The sequence below is a fragment of the Lates calcarifer genome, linkage group LG15, assembly GCF_001640805.2.
Source record: "Lates calcarifer isolate ASB-BC8 linkage group LG15, TLL_Latcal_v3, whole genome shotgun sequence".
NCBI lineage: Eukaryota > Metazoa > Chordata > Actinopteri > Centropomidae > Lates > Lates calcarifer.
This window is the reverse complement of record NC_066847.1, coordinates 9500133-9517512: the sequence shown is the minus strand read 5'-3', so window position 1 is coordinate 9517512 and position 17380 is coordinate 9500133. Positions and strand designations below refer to the sequence as shown.

The 17380-nt window shown below is 40.9% G+C and overlaps 1 protein-coding gene across 8 annotated transcripts in view; it reads left to right on the top strand.

The window, feature by feature from the left end:
• Positions 1-8333, top strand: part of pou2f2a (POU class 2 homeobox 2a) — a 67091-nt gene extending 58758 nt beyond the window's left edge. For all 8 annotated transcript variants that reach the window (XM_051076049.1, XM_018672302.2, XM_051076047.1 and 5 more), the window contains one exon: positions 255-8333. In XM_051076049.1, coding sequence (XP_050932006.1) covers positions 255-297 — 43 coding nt within the window. In that variant the 3' untranslated portion in view covers positions 298-8333. The remainder of the gene's footprint in view (positions 1-254) is intronic.
• The last annotated feature ends 9047 nt before the right edge of the window (positions 8334-17380 follow it).

Here is a 17380-nt window from a genome sequence, read left to right as displayed (position 1 = left end):
TACACAAGATCTTGAGATCGCTGTACATTAACTATTAATAGTGTCCTCACACTCCCCCTTTCTAAAGAGTTTTAAAGAGTCTAAAGAGATTGAGTAAAACTAAAATTTACCTGAGAAAGAGGCAGCAGAAGAATGCACAAGGCTCAAAAAATCATGGCAAAAGCTAAAAATAAAATAAGGGATAAGAATGATTCTGTGATACAGTAAAAGGTGGAATATTCCTTTAATCATTTTCTCCTCTCTCTTTCCATCAGCCCTAGCAGCCAGTGGTGGCCAGCTGCCTCTTTCCAGTCTTGAGGGGGGTAGTAAGGTGATGCTGGGGGCCTCCGGGGGCCAGGCTGGGGGCCTCCCGTCTTCCCTCTTCCTCAACCACCCGGCCCTCCTCCACATGGGCCAGAACCCCGGCGCTGGACTGGTCAGCGCCGCCGTAGCCAAAGCCTCCCAGCCCTCCCCCTTCCCCTCGGCCAGCAGCATCAGCCCCACCCCCTGCTCACCCTCCCCTTGCTCCAGCCCCGCCTCTTCCTGCTCCTCCAGCGAAATGGCACACAGCCCGCCCTCCCTGGGCGGGGCCAAGATTGAGTGACCACGCCAAGGGCCAATCAGAGAGGAGGAGGAAGGAGGAAACAGGAACCTCGCCTTTCACACCAAAGCTATCTCTTTCTCTCTCTTTTGCGCTCTTCTTCCGTTATTTTATTTTATTTTTTTTTTTTGCAATGGTTCTCTCCCTCTCTCTCTCCCAGTCTTTCGATGCCAAAAATACACAGAATGAAAGATGAGAGAGAGAGGGAGGGAAAGAAATGAAAGAGGGGAGAAGGGGGGGAAAGATTGAAACCAAAAATCTTTATCTATCCAAACAGATGGAGAAGAGGCAACGTGGGACCTTTTTGTCAATAACATGATATCGACATGGCACCTCTCCACTCTTTCTCTCTGAGGGAAAACACACCAATGACGCTTTAACAAAGAGACGGAGGAGACGGCAGAGTCGCATGTCGAAGTGCATAAACCAAAAATGACAAACGATAACTTTACTATATGACAAAGGAATGGCGGCAAGGACAAAAAAAATGGCGGACAGCGCTTACATTTTCCTTTTTTTTTTTGGTTATTATTTCGAAAAAGCTGCGGGTCTAAAGGAAGAGGAGTAGGGAGGATAAGTTTAAACCAAAAATTTACCTGAGGAGGAGGCGGAGGAGGAATACACAATGACAAAAAAAAAGAAAAAGAAAAAAAAAAACGTCAACCATACCAAAATCCCAAATACCAAAAATACGGAGAGAAAAGCTTTATTCAAAGGACGTGTAAATACTGAAGCTATCCAGGACCAGGACTCTACTGCTACTGCTACTTACACACACACACAAACACACACACATCAAGAGCCAATCCATCCCGCCATCAATTCATCCTGTCTGTGTTAGCTTATGAGCTCATGTGTCTCTTATAGGTTTTCATGCTAGATATTTTGGATATTTTTTGTAAAAGCTGTTATTGAGTCCAAAGCTCATATATGAATAATTGCCAGTAACTGCTGTTTTTTCACGCGTTTAGTCTCTTTACCTACCTCTGGTTCTGAGAGCATAGAAAAGCTTTCTTCTCTACTTTTTTATTTCACATTTCCCTGACACAGTCTTGTTATTCAGTATCTATTTTTTACACTTTAAGAAGTACAGTTGGGATTTTTGTTTTTATTATTTATTAGTGTTATTTTACAATCCAGCTCCTATTTATTGTTGCAGCCTCTTTTTTTTTTTTTTAGCTTTTGGGGTTTGAATCATCATCACTGTCATCATCTTTGTATTCATCATGTTTTGTGTCATCGACATGCATTTTGTTTTTTAACGTGACTTTTCTGGAAATGACATAGGTAAAAAAAAAGATGCTTGTCTCAGTCCTCACCAAGTGCCAATAGATCAAAAATAAGAGTTGGCACGCTGCGAGTTGATTTCAAGGGTGTGAATGAATTTATTAAGACCTAAAACATGTGACATTTTGTGCTCTTAATCAGACCACTCTTCTCCTCACTCTTAAAGATAACCCATTATCAGTGACTCCGTGGCTAAATGAACATGCCCTGGAAACTTCACACACAGAAAATGGTGTTTGTTAAGAGTGGCGACCATTTTGAAAGTATGAAATAGGGCTGTGATTGGAGATTTGAAGTAATAACCGTTGAGACTGAAGGCTAAATAAGTCAATAAAGCCAAGTTTAGTCACAGCTGGCTCTCATTCCTGCCTCATCAATCAGCATAGCCCCCCCGACACCTGTCTGTCTAGACATGTTTACTGATATTTGTCTGTTTCCATCATCACTCCATCAATCACATTTCACTGTCATTTTCCACCTCAGACTGCCATTAATTCTCAAAATGGAAACCAAAGCATTTTCAAGGCTGGGCTTGTGTTAGAAAGAGCCTCAGCCTCAGACATATGAACACAATAAAGACACCAATGGGTGGGGTGGTGGTGGTGGTGGTGTGGGGTCTGAGAACAGGACGTTACCTCTGGAAGCCCCACCCCCCCCCTCACCCCACCCCTCCTCTGGTGTAATCCCCTCCACCTGGCCCGTTGGAAAAAAAACCCATGGGGGAAGCTTTATTTAGGGAACTGATCCTTTACACTGACCCCCCCCCCCCTTACTCAGAAAGAGGGGTACGCTGGGACAGGCAAAGGAGGGACACACTGTAGTGAGGGGAGCAGGCTTCACACTTTTTTTGTAAGAGGATACCAAAAATAAACCCAAACCAAACCAAAAAAAAACCCAAACACACAACCCAAGGAATGACAGAACTAAACCAAAAAGAACCCTAACCAAATGTGGCTGGAGGGAGGAGGGGAGGAGGACAAAGTGCAGGTGTTTAAAAAGAAGCGAAGCCGTCGTATCTCTCTGTCTGTCTGTCTGTTAGCTTTAGGGCTGCAGCACTCGCCCCACTCTGAAACTGTGTAGCATGGATAGACAGATGAATAAGACAGGCAGATAGACAGGAAGATAGAAGAAGAAGGACTGACAATTCCTCCCCTCCTCTGCCTCTCTCCAGCTCAGCTCTCTGGTCCTGGATGGAGCTAAACGCAAATGACCTCACTGAACTGAAATCTTCTAAAAAAAAATCTGTTTTTATTTTTCTGTTGGTTGGTTCTGATTGTTTTAATCTCTGCTGTGTCTCTTGATGCCGTTTTATGTACTGTACTTTAGTGCTTATTACTCATTTGGAATAACGTACTCGCTTACTTACTACAAGAGCTCCTTATTTTTTTCGTAGTCGTGCTAGAGATTTTTATCAGGTGGTTGGAAAAAATACTGTGAAAATTTAGCTTCCAGATTTTTATTAGATAAAGAAACAGACTGTCTCGGCAGAAAAACAAAAGACAACACAAAAAGCCAAAAACAAAGAGTTGAATAGCAAACCTTAAAAATACCAAACCAAATACTGATCTAAACCAAACACAGTGAAGAGGAACAGGAACTGCCCTCTCTGCATGAGGGCAAAGAAAGGGGTTAGTGTCAGTTTGTCTGAGGTGGAACTGTGTGTTTTTCTGTATAAAAGTGCTGATGGGATGGTTAAAAAAAAAAGAAAATGAACAGGTACCACAGTGATGACGCTTTGAGATACAGAATAATACACAAAGAAAAAACAGCCTCAGTCAAGTTGATGGTTTGAGAGTTGGACGTAAACGTATCCAAAGAATATTTGGTTTGGTCCACACACCAGTAAAAAAAAAAAAAAAAAAAAAACCAACACAGTCGACACACGAGAATCGTTTCATGAACCAAACTTTAGATGTGGGGTTTGCACCTTAAAGGTGAAACCTTTTCTCCACATTGACTCTTAGACGGAATGTATCTGTTAGTGCTTCTATAGATTTTGTAGAAAAAAGATCTATGTTCTACTGCTTACTTATCGCTAATGTATTAAAAAGAAAAAACTTACAAAAAAGACTTTGAGAAAAAAAAAGATCCTAAAAAAAACATTGATGATAATAACTTGATTTTAGACCAAAAATTTTAACTATCTCTCTTTGGACTTTTTATTTCTCCTTATAAACAATGATTTAGACTTTTGATTGTACTATTTATTCGGGTAGGGTTGATTTATTTGCTTGTTATCTTCTTTTATCTTGCTATTTATTTGTTAATTTATTTCTAGAGGTGCTTTTTTCCATATTCTGAGATGCATTTGTGATGGATTTTTTTTTCTAGCCCCCTGCTGAAGTTCTTTCTTACCTCTTTAAACCAAATAATACCAGAAATGCAACCACGGGTCCTGTAGGGACTTAATGAGAGAATATGGTGTGAAGATATTCTCTTCCTCACTGAGACGACTCTCCTCTTAAAGGGGAGGGGAAGCTCGTGGTAGTGAGAGGCAGCACCGTGTAGATGGACACCTCGCGATTTAATGAAGGGGGAAAAATGAATTTCGTATGAATTTGCATCTCCTGATAATGAGACAAAACAAAAAAAAGCGAGTTGGAATCCTGTTTCAAGGCATAAACGTGATTTATGTGTGGGGAAAAAAACAGCGTGTGGTGCTCTCTGATGCACAGTGCTGCTTCTGTTCTCTATATTTTCTCCACAGGGAGAACACACTGAAAGCTTTACAGCTACACAACCAAAAAAAAAACACAAAAGAAGAAGATCAACTGGGGCAGAGGCTTAAGTTTTTTACATGATAGAGAGGAAAGGAGGAGGCAAAAGAGAAAGAGGGTGATTTTGGATTCCCAGCCGTAAATCGCCCTCTAGCTTCTCACTTTGTCTTTGTCTCTTTTTTATGTTTCTGTATCTCTTTTTGTTTCCACTTTTCTGTAAGTTTTGTTTCAACTTTTTTTCCCTTCATCCACTGTAGTGTGTAAAAAGAGAGATAGTTCATCATATACCTCATATTCTTTGATGATAAACCAAATAGATGAATGCTTTAAAAATGTGGGGTTCAAGTGGGGATCAGGGCACCGGGATGGTACATGTGGACGGTGTGTGTGTGTGTGTGTGTGTTTGTGTGGCTCCCGCGAGCAAGACACAGTGAGGCCAGGTCAAAGGTCATTGTCCTAATGGAGGTAAACATAGAGGGGTTGGGATTGATCTGGGAGTTAAGAGATCATTGAATAGACTGCAGCTTTTCTCCATTGGATTCAGAAGGTGTCATTTGAGGTCAAAAAGGCCACACTAGTTCATGCTCCGGTCACACACATACACACACACACAGATACACATTCACACCTTGTCCCCCTGGAAAACACACCCCGCTGTCTGTGTTGAGCTTTGAACACAGTCCTCTCCTCATATCTGACCCTCGCTGCCTCCTCCCTGTCAAACATGGACAGCGGGCTTAAAGCTGCTCTTTGCCACAGATCTAGGATCAAATCTGGATCCATTTTCAGCTTAAAAAAAAAAAAGCTTTTAGTTTTGTGCCTCAGAGCAACTTTTATCACAGAGGTCGCCAAGCCCCTCTCTCGCCTTGAGGTCTTTATTGCCTGATGAGGGGGGCCATATTGACCACTCGATCTCCATGTGTATCAGGGAGCGCCGCAGGGGCAGGTGACGGGGGAACGGCTGAGACCGAGGTTGCTAGGTGACGACTCCAGACAACTTCTCACTGCTCTGTGTTTGTTGAGAGAGTGGAAGTCGGAGGGAGAGATGTGCACAGCACTGAACCGAGGAAAATGGAGGAAGCAGAGTTGCACTTTTATTGGAGCCTCAGGGTTTTTAGGGACCAGGTGGCAAGCGCAGGTCTCTGTGGTGGGGATACCCCCCTTAGTGAATGATACCAAAGTCAATGCCCTGCCTCGGGATCCAGTGCAATGCACACACTCCCTAGAACCCTGACATCCACCTGAGTGTTCAGAAACTCCACCTTCCTCCGTTCAGATGATCTGCCTGCAAATACATGAGTGTGTCTTTCTCCACACAATTACATCTTTACAACAGAAACCATAAAGGTAGCTTTAAAGGAATCATTCAACTTTATGGGAAATACCATTCTCATATCTGTTTGGTAAATGTGAAGCTTATGCTCGCAGCCAGTTAGCTTAGCTTAGCACAAACACTGGAATCAGAGGGAAACAGCTAGCCTGACTCCAAGAGATCACTGCAGCTGGCCAAGCGCATTTTAACTAAACATAAAACCACAAATTGTTATTTTAACACTTTGTCTTTTGTACAAATTAAACAAATAAGATGTAAGATTTTAATCACTGAGCTTTAGAGGTGTTGGTAAGCTAATTTTTTTTTAGCTCTGGACATGAGTAGTGTTCAGTACATGAATGAATGAATCTTCAGGTTCAACCTACTGTAATGAATCATTATTGTCAGTAGCTTTTTACCCTGGAGCTCCACTCACTGGTGACTGAAAGCACCACTATGAGCTCAGCCTTAAAACACACTCTGTTATCACCTGGTTAAAAGCTGATTGAAAGATAATTATGGTGTGATAATTCTGTTGCAAGTGGCTGGGAAGCGTATGAGCAGCCAGTACCAGACTTGAACTTATCACTGAGCATCGCAGCAGTATGAATGGGAATGAGTTCGCTTCCTGCTGCTCACGCTGAAGTGTGTTTGAGCAGCGATGCGAGTGCAAACTGCACAGTCAGTGACTACACATTTCTGAACTGAACAAAAAATGATTTGAATCAGCAAAGTGATTCATAATTTCCACCTCATATAGACAGAGCAAGTTTAGCTTTTTTCCAGCCTTTGTGTTAAGCTAAAGTAACCAACTCCTTGCTGTAGCTTCCTCATACAAGAATTGTATCAATCTTCTCAATTAAGTTTTGGCAGGAAAATGTTCAAATGCAAGAATCAGGAACCGAACTTGATTTAAATCATGTGAGAATAAGCATATATCTCTGAACACTGACGCCATGAGAGATGTAACTGTCGTTGGAGAACGAGTCACAGCGAGCAGAGCAAAGAAAACAACAAGCTGCTACTTCTTCCTCCACCCACTCTCATCCACACATACACACTCTTCCTCTCTCTTCTCATCCCTTTTCTTTCTCTCTCTCTCCTCTACAATACAGCTTTAGTCCAAAGGTTCTCCAGCAACACAGCAAAGCGAGTCAGATGTTAAAGAATAAAACCAAAGAGCTCTAACTTGACCTTCTCTTCAACACAAAGCCTCCACTGCATCCTTCACCTCTCTCTCTCTCTCTCCCTCTCCCTCTCCCACTCTTCTTGTCTGCTCTCCTTTAATTCCTCTGTCACCTAGCGAGCCAGTCTTTAAAGCATTAACCTCAGCTATCCAAAGGGAAATAATAATAATGATAATAATGATGATAATTAAGATGATGATGATGATGAAATGTATATTTTTAAGTATTTGCCATTGGAAAAATAATCTTAAAGCTTCTCATAATTATGATGATCATGATGACGATGATGACGATGACAACAACGAAGATGATGATGATGATGATGATGATGATGGTAATGAAGTTTCTCTTGGTATCTTTGTAGCTGTTCTGATCCTTCTTAAGTTCTTGTCCTTTCTGCTCGTGCTGCCAGAGTACTGCTTAACTCCCATCCACCCCCCCCCCACCCCCCTCCACCCACTCCTCCCCCCCGTTCATTTGGTTTACCCCCGATGTCTGGTCCTAATGTCTAACTGTCTGACCCCCCCCCCCGAATGTTTGTCTATGCCTTTCTGTGTGTGAGAGATAGAGTGGTACTGGCAAACACTGACAAGGGGAAGTTTGAGATTTTCTCTGGAAGTGGTTTCTGTTAAAGAGGGGAGGGCTTCAGTCAATTGCATGCCCACCTGTGAGCGAGCAAGTGTGTGCTGTAGTGTGTGTGTGTGTGTGTGTGTGTGTGTGACAGGGTGGGGGAGGGGTGGAGGGGGGGTTGCTGGGAAATGTGAAGGGTGTGGTTCGCTGCAGCAATTTGCAAAAAACAGACAAAAAGATTCCTTGTTCTTTGGACAACGACAAGCCCCCAAGACACATGACCTGCGCTGTCAACTGTAACGTACTGTTTGCCAACTTCCTAGTACATGTAGCTTTAATTCCCCGTCACAACAGTCACCTTGTTTCCTCAATATGTGTGTGTGTGTGAGTGTGTGTGCGTGCAGGTATGATTGTATTGCCATGACTCCCCCCTTTGTGTCTCCCATCCTTTGAGCAGCTCCCTCTCTCCCCTCCCCTCCTGCCCCTTCCCTTTCTGTCTCCCACCTTCTTCTCCCTTGTGGTAGCAAGTTAGCCTTTTAGTGTATTTATCTCGAAAACCAAAAAAAAGAAAAAAAGTAAAATAACTCTGCTTGTTCATTGTACAGTGTTGTTCATTTTAAGTCATTTTTGTAACTGAAAGTGTTTCATTCATCCAAATAAAACAGGAGACAAAAACTGTACAGATGGACCCCCTCCTCCTCCTCCTCCTCCCTGCTCCTCCCTGCCTTTTGTCTTGTTTCTTAAGTCTTTTTCTGCCAAGCTCCGTTCTGTATATATTTACACGTTTTCATGTTGAACCACAGGTTTCATTTGGTTTGCTGAAATCTCATCTCTGAAACAGGAAGTGTACCTCAGCTTGTCATGCTGCTTTTCAACCAGAGGAGGGTGCTGTAACACTTAATATGTTTCGTAACAGAGGCCACATCAAACCTCTGCTCTCTGCTGATCCTCCTGTTGCTCTTTGACCCCCCTCATGTATGGAGGACCACCAAAATAATTCATCATGTGATTTTTGATTGGTCAATAAAAACAGGAATTAATAAGATATTAAACAATAATTGACATTTAAATGGCCATGAAAAGAAGAAGAATTAAAATAATTTACATATAAATATACTAAACCCTCAATCAGCCAATTTGATAAAAGGGATTTATTTTTAAAAAGTCAATAAATGTAAAAATAGATATCTAAATAAATGATGGAATTTAAAAATATATTAGAAAATGCAGTTTTAAAAGATTTTTTTTTAATTGAAAGGGCAACTCCTGTTTCCATTTCCATTTTTATTTTATGTTTTTTTTTTTTTTAAATAAATCTTCTTTTCAAATTGTAATTGTAATTTTATCAAGTCTTTTAGGGATTAATGAATTTATTTCTAAAATTTGGTATTAATCCTTGCCTTTTTAGTCAAGTTAATCAATCGATCAATTAATGAAGTGTTCATAACTATTTACATGGCACATTTGGTCCTCCATACTCAGTTCAACATCCAGGTATGAAAAGCTGTGATGAAAGTGCTTGAGATAACCAGCGATAAGCAGCTGTAAAATAAAAGCCACAGCGTGAAAACTGACCCAGTTTGTAGTCAAAAATGCAATACTGGGTTACCTTTAGTACCTGTGAATTTTCTGCTTCTGTGTCCTGGATAAAGTGAACCCAGTACTGCTTCTTGTTTTACTGGGTCTGATGTCTGATTCTGAGAGTGACTGACACACTTTGAGTGAGAGGCACTCATGTTTGTCAGGGCAGTCTCATCCTGTGTCCTCATACCGTGGAGATAACTTATCACCCAGGAGGGAGGGGACTCGTAGGGGAGAGGGGGTCAGATCCTCCTCATCTCTCCCTCCATTTATTTTCTCTCAGCTGAGTCAGAGGACATCTGCTAATTAACGAACAGCATCACATCACATTTGGCCTTCTCCCGTCGCCTTTCCTCATCCAGAAGTGTAGGCTACTGTGTGTTGTCTCCTTGTCTGGCTCTTTTGCTGTGTTCCTCCACATTCCTCCTCTTCTCCTCCTCCTACTCCTCATCCTCCTCATCCTCCTCCTCTCCCGGCTCATAACTCTCCCTCTCTTGTTAACTGACTCTCCTTCAGTCTGTCTCCCTCTTCCTCTCTCCTGCTCTCCCCTGCTGTGTGGCACAGTAGGTGGATGATTAGGTAGGATGCTGGAGTGTGTAAGTGTGACAGCTTTCAGACACCCACCTCCAAGTTGAGTCACAGACGGCGGCGGTGAGCATGTGATCCTATCACCAGGGTGACTCGGGTAGATCTGTGTTGCTGTGTTGTCACACTGATATATAATATTTATTCTTTTCTAAACTGAAGCCATCTTGGAAATAATTAATGCTGATAGCTGTAAAATCCAAACTGACTTTGATTCAAGTTTTTCATGTCATTCATGATACTTTTTATTCTCAATGATGAAATGTAATCAAGTACTTTTACCTGAGTATTGTACTCAGATACATTACTTGTACTATACTTGAGTGTTTCCTTTTAATGATACTTTACACTTCTATTGCATTTCAGAGGAAAACATTATTCTTTTTACTCTACATTTACATGACTGATTGAGTATATAAAGTAATTAAAGTTAGCCCTAAATCAACTCACTGCTACAGTAAAATAAAAATGAAATATTAATGCATCAGTATTAATAATCCATTAGTATAATATAGAATAATATTACACTCATGGGGCCAGAGGTCTGTATAATGAGTAGTTTTACTTTTAGCTGTTAACACCGCTGGAGTACTTTAACCTATGACTGCAGAACATTTGCTGTTAATTGAGTGTTTTTACACTTGTATTTTTACTTTTACTAAGTACTGAAGGAGAGAGAAGATCTGAGCAGGGCCGTAGTCAGGATTTTAGAAGTACCAAGGTCATGAGCCCAAATCCACCCTCAATCTTATCCCCACGGCACATCAGAAAGTAAAGGAAAAAGAGGGTCCAGAGTGCTCAGGTGTTCAGACGGAGTATGATAAAGGTGCTCTTTGGTGGGGAACACAAAAGTTCAAAAAAGAAAAAGAATCCAAGGCGCTCTTCTGACAAAACAGCGGCCTTCTTCAGAGTGTCACACCCATGGGTTGTCACTCAGCTTGTATGTGTCCATTTTATGAATTTCATCATGAAATAGCCATCTGAATTAAGGCCTTTTAATAGACTCAAAAGACTGCCTTGCTTATGTTTTTTCAGATTTTATGTTTGATTTTAAAAACATCAAGTTTAAAAACAATATACGTTTTTATTCATGAACTCTCCTCTGGTCGAACTCCAAGGTTCATTAATGACCTTGGAAATAAGTCTACAATTCTTTCTTCTCCTATGAGGACCTATTTTATAATATCACAACTGTGTTTTACTATATTGTTATTCATTGTCAGTTTATACACCAGCCTTCATTAATGGCTGTCGACAGGAGGGGGAGTTCTATTTGTTGAGAAGTACATTAATAAAGATTTATATCTGCTTAAAACTATATTGACAGCTGGCATTATTGTAGTGTATCAGTATGGGAACTTAGGTGAAGTTTTTCCTTAATGGTTTACTCAATAGTACTTTAATTCATGTCAGTAGTTTCTTATGAATAAGATGCATCATGCTCTCCAAATAGATCTTATTTATTTTTTACTCCAAAATTAGATAATCATTGACACTTTCCGTAGATAAAATGTTGTTGCTATGTAACAGCAGTGAGTCAAAATGTCATTCTATCTCTAGATAGTTGTTATGGGAGGGAGCTAATTATTTGCAGTGGCACCAAGGAGCATCATAACTTTCTGCGTGCCATTGTTAGAGCACTAAATGTCTGACATCACAAAGTTACTCTCCGTGACTGTAAAGGCAGACGGAGGCATGAGGCGGGTAACTGGAGAGCGACATATCTGGTTAGATGAGGAGTCAGTTAACACAGCAGCAACAGGCCTGTGTTTGGAAGAATCCCAGTAAAGGTGGAACTGGCTACGAATAAGGCCTCACTGTGTCAGTGGTACGAGAAGACAGAATGCCAGCTGTCAGTTTAACCAGGAACGCTGCCAGGGTGTGTACGTGTGTGTGTTTGTGTTTTTGCGTGTGTGCGTTTGGTGCCAGTGAGAGACAGTGCCAGCGGTGAAGTGCCACTAGACAGATCTGGTTTCCCTCCCCTGAGCAGCGGTGTGTATGTTTTGTTGTGTAAGCTCCTGTTGCCTCACCTGTCGACCTCCTGCCCTCTCACAGAACCACTCATGGAGACAGTATTGCTGTATTTTACTAAAACTGTTGTGCATGTGTTAAACATCAATCATCAGCTGTAAAAAAATTTAAAATAAATAAATAAAAAAGGAAGATTTTTTGCATTTTTGCCAAATAATCTTCATGCTGGTAAAAGATTTGCAAATAATTCAGGTGATAATTCTCATATTTTTGAAATACATCTGTCATGTCAACAAGTAAAACTACCTGCTCTTTATAGGGATTGTCCATAAAAGTACAGAAATATTTATTGCTGAAGATTATTTTCTTAAACTTGTGATGATCTGCATCTTTTGAATATCAGATAATATGGAAAAATTACTATGATGATGTCCCATACCTCAAGGCAATGTCTTTCAATTGTTTTCTTTGATTGACAATCAAACAAAAATCAGTGTGGAAGTGTGGAAATAAATGCATAATAGTAAAGCAGGATCTAATCTTCATGAAGTAAAAATGAACTCAGTGAGAGTGATAGACTTAAAGAGAAACTTAATTCCCCCTGAAAGTGGTTAATGCTCTCCCCTCTAATGACACCATGGCCACTGTGACGTACATGTGTACTCCAGGACTGCTGAGTTTGATCAGAGGTGAAATGGGTTTGAAACCTCCAACAGTGAAACACAGCCCGGCCTTATGTTGCTCTTTAAAAATCCTTGTAGTCAAAAAAAAGAATGCACTCAAGCACACAAGAAGCTTTTTTATGCCCCACATTTTGCAGTTTTAGTGTGTAGCACAAATAAATAAACATGTCTGTTGATTTTAGGATAATGTTATTGTTTTTAGTCTCTTGACTTTTGATTTCCTTATTTTTGAGATAACTACAGATGATCATTGTTTCTCCAGAAATCTCTTAATACTTCTGCAGAAATCTTTTTAAAAACACATGAATGAAATTTCTTCCATTCATCCAACAGTTTTCTTTGAGTAGACTGAAGGTAGATTTGGCCTTGTCCTGCCAGTGGTATTATAGTTATATAGTCAGTTCAAGGAGTGTGTGGTTTAATACATGAAGGAAAATGAAACAAATGCTTAAAGGAGGCATTGCTTCCTAAAGCTTTAAGTCTGATTAACTCTGGTTTTATTCTTCTTGTTCTGTTTTTTGCTGCTTTCCTTGACTTCCTGTCATCTATTCAATTCCAGTGAAGTGTTTACAATTTAGTGCTTCAGGGTAAATCTAGAACAAAGGGGTAATCAGTTTCATATAAATACACCACTGTGAGACTGTAGATATGTTGTATGTTCCAGCGGCTCTTATCTTCTATGTCATTCCCTCTGCCTTCACCTTGTCAATAAAATGCCAAAAGCCTGAATGCAGGCAGGATGCCGACACTCCACGGAAATTAACATCAGAGCGCTATGGGAGAGATAAGGATGTAACAGTCATTTAGTACAAGTGCCTCCTCCATTCCTTCATCACAACTGTTTTATGGGAAATGAACGTCACTCAAAAACACGCTCACACGAACGCACACAAACACTGGGCACAGCAGGGAAGCCGTCCGCCCCCTGAATGACACATCACCCAGAGCTCCCACTGCCCAGAAGAGAAACCCTCCAATAACAATCACACCTCCTCTCTCTGCAGTTCCTCCACAGCCTCACAGATGAAGACTTTACTGGTTTTTAAACACCTTGACTAATTATTATTAATTATCAGGTTGATCTGACAACAAATTGGTATCCAGAGTCAACATTAAAACAAACAAAAGAACCCTGCTGAGACCACAAAAAAAACCTTGTGTACTTGAGTTAAGTGCGAACTTTCACATTCAACAATGAACCAGTTAAGTATTGTGTATACCTGAGTATTACTGTTACAGGACGTTATCATGCTAGAAATGTACAAATTTTCTATTAGATGAAGTTCACATGAACAAAAACAAACACAACAGGAATATTCCTGAAAATGTATTCAATTACCAACGGCATGTACAACACCAGCTGCAGGCTAATCTAGGTGTGAGTTAACGATGATCTTTTTGTTTCCACCTGTCTGGTGTTGATTATAGCAGCTCTGAGAGATCACTTTCAATAAAGCTTTGAAAATGTTCATTAGACAGCTGAACCAGGAAGTGAGATCATTTCCTTCTCTGCTCTTAAGCACAATACCAACATCATTGTCATTGACAATGACAATGATGTTTAGCAGATACAATATTTACTGTGTTCCTAGGTGTGAATGTGAGTGTGAATGGTTGTTTGTCTCTATATGTCGGCCCTGTGATAGTGCAGCAATTTGTACCCCACCTCTCGCCCAGTGTCAGCTGGGAATGGCTCCAGCCCCCACGCAACCCTTAAGGATACGTGGTATTGATAATGGATGAATGGATGTTCACTAACTTAGTTCAGCCTGTTTGCAAACATTTGCTAATCGGTAATACACACAGCAATGTTAGTAGTTTTGTAGGTCATAAACCAAAATATTAAACATAGTATGCTGATTGTGCTGCAGAGACTTCAGGGGATCACCAGTGTTTCTGTTTTTTTAAATGAATCACCCTGAAATCATGGATATCAGAACCAGATTTCATTGCAATCCATCCTCTAGTCACTGAGATACTTGGACCATAGAAGTGGTCTGATAGTGCTATCCCTAAAAGAAAGTTGTAATGATGGTTATGGGAGGAATGCGTAACAACACACAGTGCATTACAGCATTGCCACAGACTGATCTGAGTGGCCATGCTGATCAAAATGTTTTGGCTCATCATTTTCTTCTCCAGCAAATGCAGTTATCTAGTCCACTGAAAAATACAATAAGATGCAGTTAAAAGTGCTGGAAAAATCTAGTGAGGTGATCTTGAGTTAACATTTTTCTTTTACACGTTTTGACAGTGTTTTGTGGCATCTTCTCCTCTTAAATGTGTCTTATTCTATTGTACCGAGTCCTAAAGGAGCTGCATTGCACATACACCGTGCACACAATACTGAAAAATCCCATCAGTAGGCAAAGCACAGATAATTAATTTGACAACTTGCATGATGTAAAACATGAGCTGTCAAACCACCACAATACACAATGGCACACACAGGTCAAAAAAAAATGAATCAGTGCTACTGTATAACAGCAGCTCCCACACTATGAATGAGCCCACTGCGCGGCACCTCCACAAAGGGACCTACAGTATAGCGATGCAAAAAACAATCACACACACACGCACACACACATAGAGGCACGCACATATGAAGAGAAATCCTACAAAGCAAAGGATGATGGTGATTATGACACATAGCTATGCCACCCACAGTGGTGCCTGTGCGAGGGCAGAGCACATCAAACTGAGCAAGTGTAACACATGCTCTGTGTCAGTCCTCCTCCCCTGCACTGGCATGTAATGTATGACACATAGCTGAACCACCTACAGGCCTGCTGTCTCTATGCCCAGCTGATGATGATGGGAGAGGGGAGGGGAGGAGGGGGTACTGAGGGTACGAGGGCCAAGGAGACGGATTCTGCTGGATTCTGCCGGATCGTCCTCCGGGTGGGGTAAATGTTTACAAGCCTGGTGTGACTGCTCAGTACGTGTCAGTGACAGGGTGTGAGGATTACTTGTTTTGGCTATATTAAATGTTTTTAACTTTAAAAATATCCCCAAATATAGCTTGGAGTAGAGCGCATGAATGTACTGCCAAACATCATCTGCTGTTACATCCCACACCCAGAACTCGTGTCTGAAACGAGCCTCGGAGCATTGTGTGGCCGCCGGAGCATCTGACCTGGGCCTGGACCTGGTGGCAAAGCACCTCTGGGTGATCCAATCTGAAGAGGGTGAGAGTGACCCTGACTTAGCCTGGTGTGAGGATGACTAATTGAGGAGGGGTGGGGGAGTGAGGGGCTGAGGCTGTTACTGGAACTGACCCAGACCTCTTCTGTGCATACAGTACATGCCTCACACACACTCACACACATCCATAGACACACACACACACAAGAACAGGAGTGATCCAGAAACCTAATCTAATTCTGGACTTGCTGTGACACATATGGATGAGAGAGGGGAAGAGAGACAGGATTATTTGTACTGTACGGGGATGAAAGGTGAGGACTTTCAAACAGACTGTTTTGTTCTTCTTATTTATTTTTCACTCAGTCATTTTCAGATTTGTCTGTCTTCTCATTTTTCATTGTAATGCTGTTATTGTTACAATATATCATTTAATTATCTCCACAAAATGCTGAAGGCTGTTTGTTATCACCTCCCTCCATCTGTTTGTGACTAACATACCTTGAAACTGACTCAGAAACTGGCATGAAATTTGTTGAGCAGATTTCAGAGAGAAACCTATTTATTTCAGTGACTTTATGACCTTCTGTCTAGTGGTACCAACCCTAAAATAGTCAAATATCCAGACTAGTTAATCATAATTTCATAATATTTACTGCAGACAGTCATGCTCCCAACACCTGGTGATGCTGTCAGCTTTCTCCTAGCACCACCATCAGGTAAAACGTCCAGGGAAATGTTGTTAAACACCAGTGTTAGATCACAGTTTGTCTTATAAAGTGTTATTAAAGCTGCAAATACTGATTTTTTTTTATTTTTTAATTAATGTTGGTTAATCTGTTGGTTATTTTTCAGTTAACTGATTAAATTTTCAGTTGGTAAAATGCCATATTGTTCCATAGCCCATGGTAAAATAGCACATACCTTGTTTTATCAGACCAAAAATTAAAGTTATAAGACAAATGAAACAAAACAGAGAAAAGTGGCAAAACGTCACAAGCTGGAACAAGCAAATGTTGATCTTTCATGATAGATGACTTAAACACTGACATATTATCTCCTTTTAAGTTGATACCTCTCGCTAAGACGAAGCAAAATTAGCATTCATTTGGAGTGGTATCTCTGTCCATCTCGTGAATGTAAGTCCAACACTGATTCTCTTTTTAACACTGTTTTTGGTTGCTACTAACTCTAGAGAGAACTATGTGGCTTTTTAGCTGCTAAATGCCCCATTAGCTAATGTTGTCTGCGTGCTCTTTGTTACCAAGCAGGTAGTGTACAGTGTCAATTGACTACTGTACCTGAAAATGACGCTATAGCTTAAAGTTGCTAAGAGGCTCTACAGAACTGAGGCGAACTGAAGAGTTAGGTAAAATATCTCTGTGGGTTTGTCACTATGAGTGACCCCTCACATACAAGAAGACATGTGATAAGAGAACTAAAAACAATCATAGCTGCTTTGTCATTATCAGTCATTATCTGTTGATTAATCAACTAATTGTTTTACTGTTGTTATTCCCTCCTCATCACTGCGATATTGACTGTGAAAGCAAAAGCTAACCGGGAGAATAGGTCTTGGCAAAGGTCTGTCCTCTATTGAGTGTTTAATTGTTGCTCTTGCAATAATGGCTGCCACTCATTCATGCAAATATGGCATAACTGAATTCAACTGACAGAGAAAGAGGAAGAAGAGAGGAATGCACAGTGTGTCCAAGGCAATTGTACTGAGTGGAGGCAGGTGATGGTGAGACAGATGTTGTGGT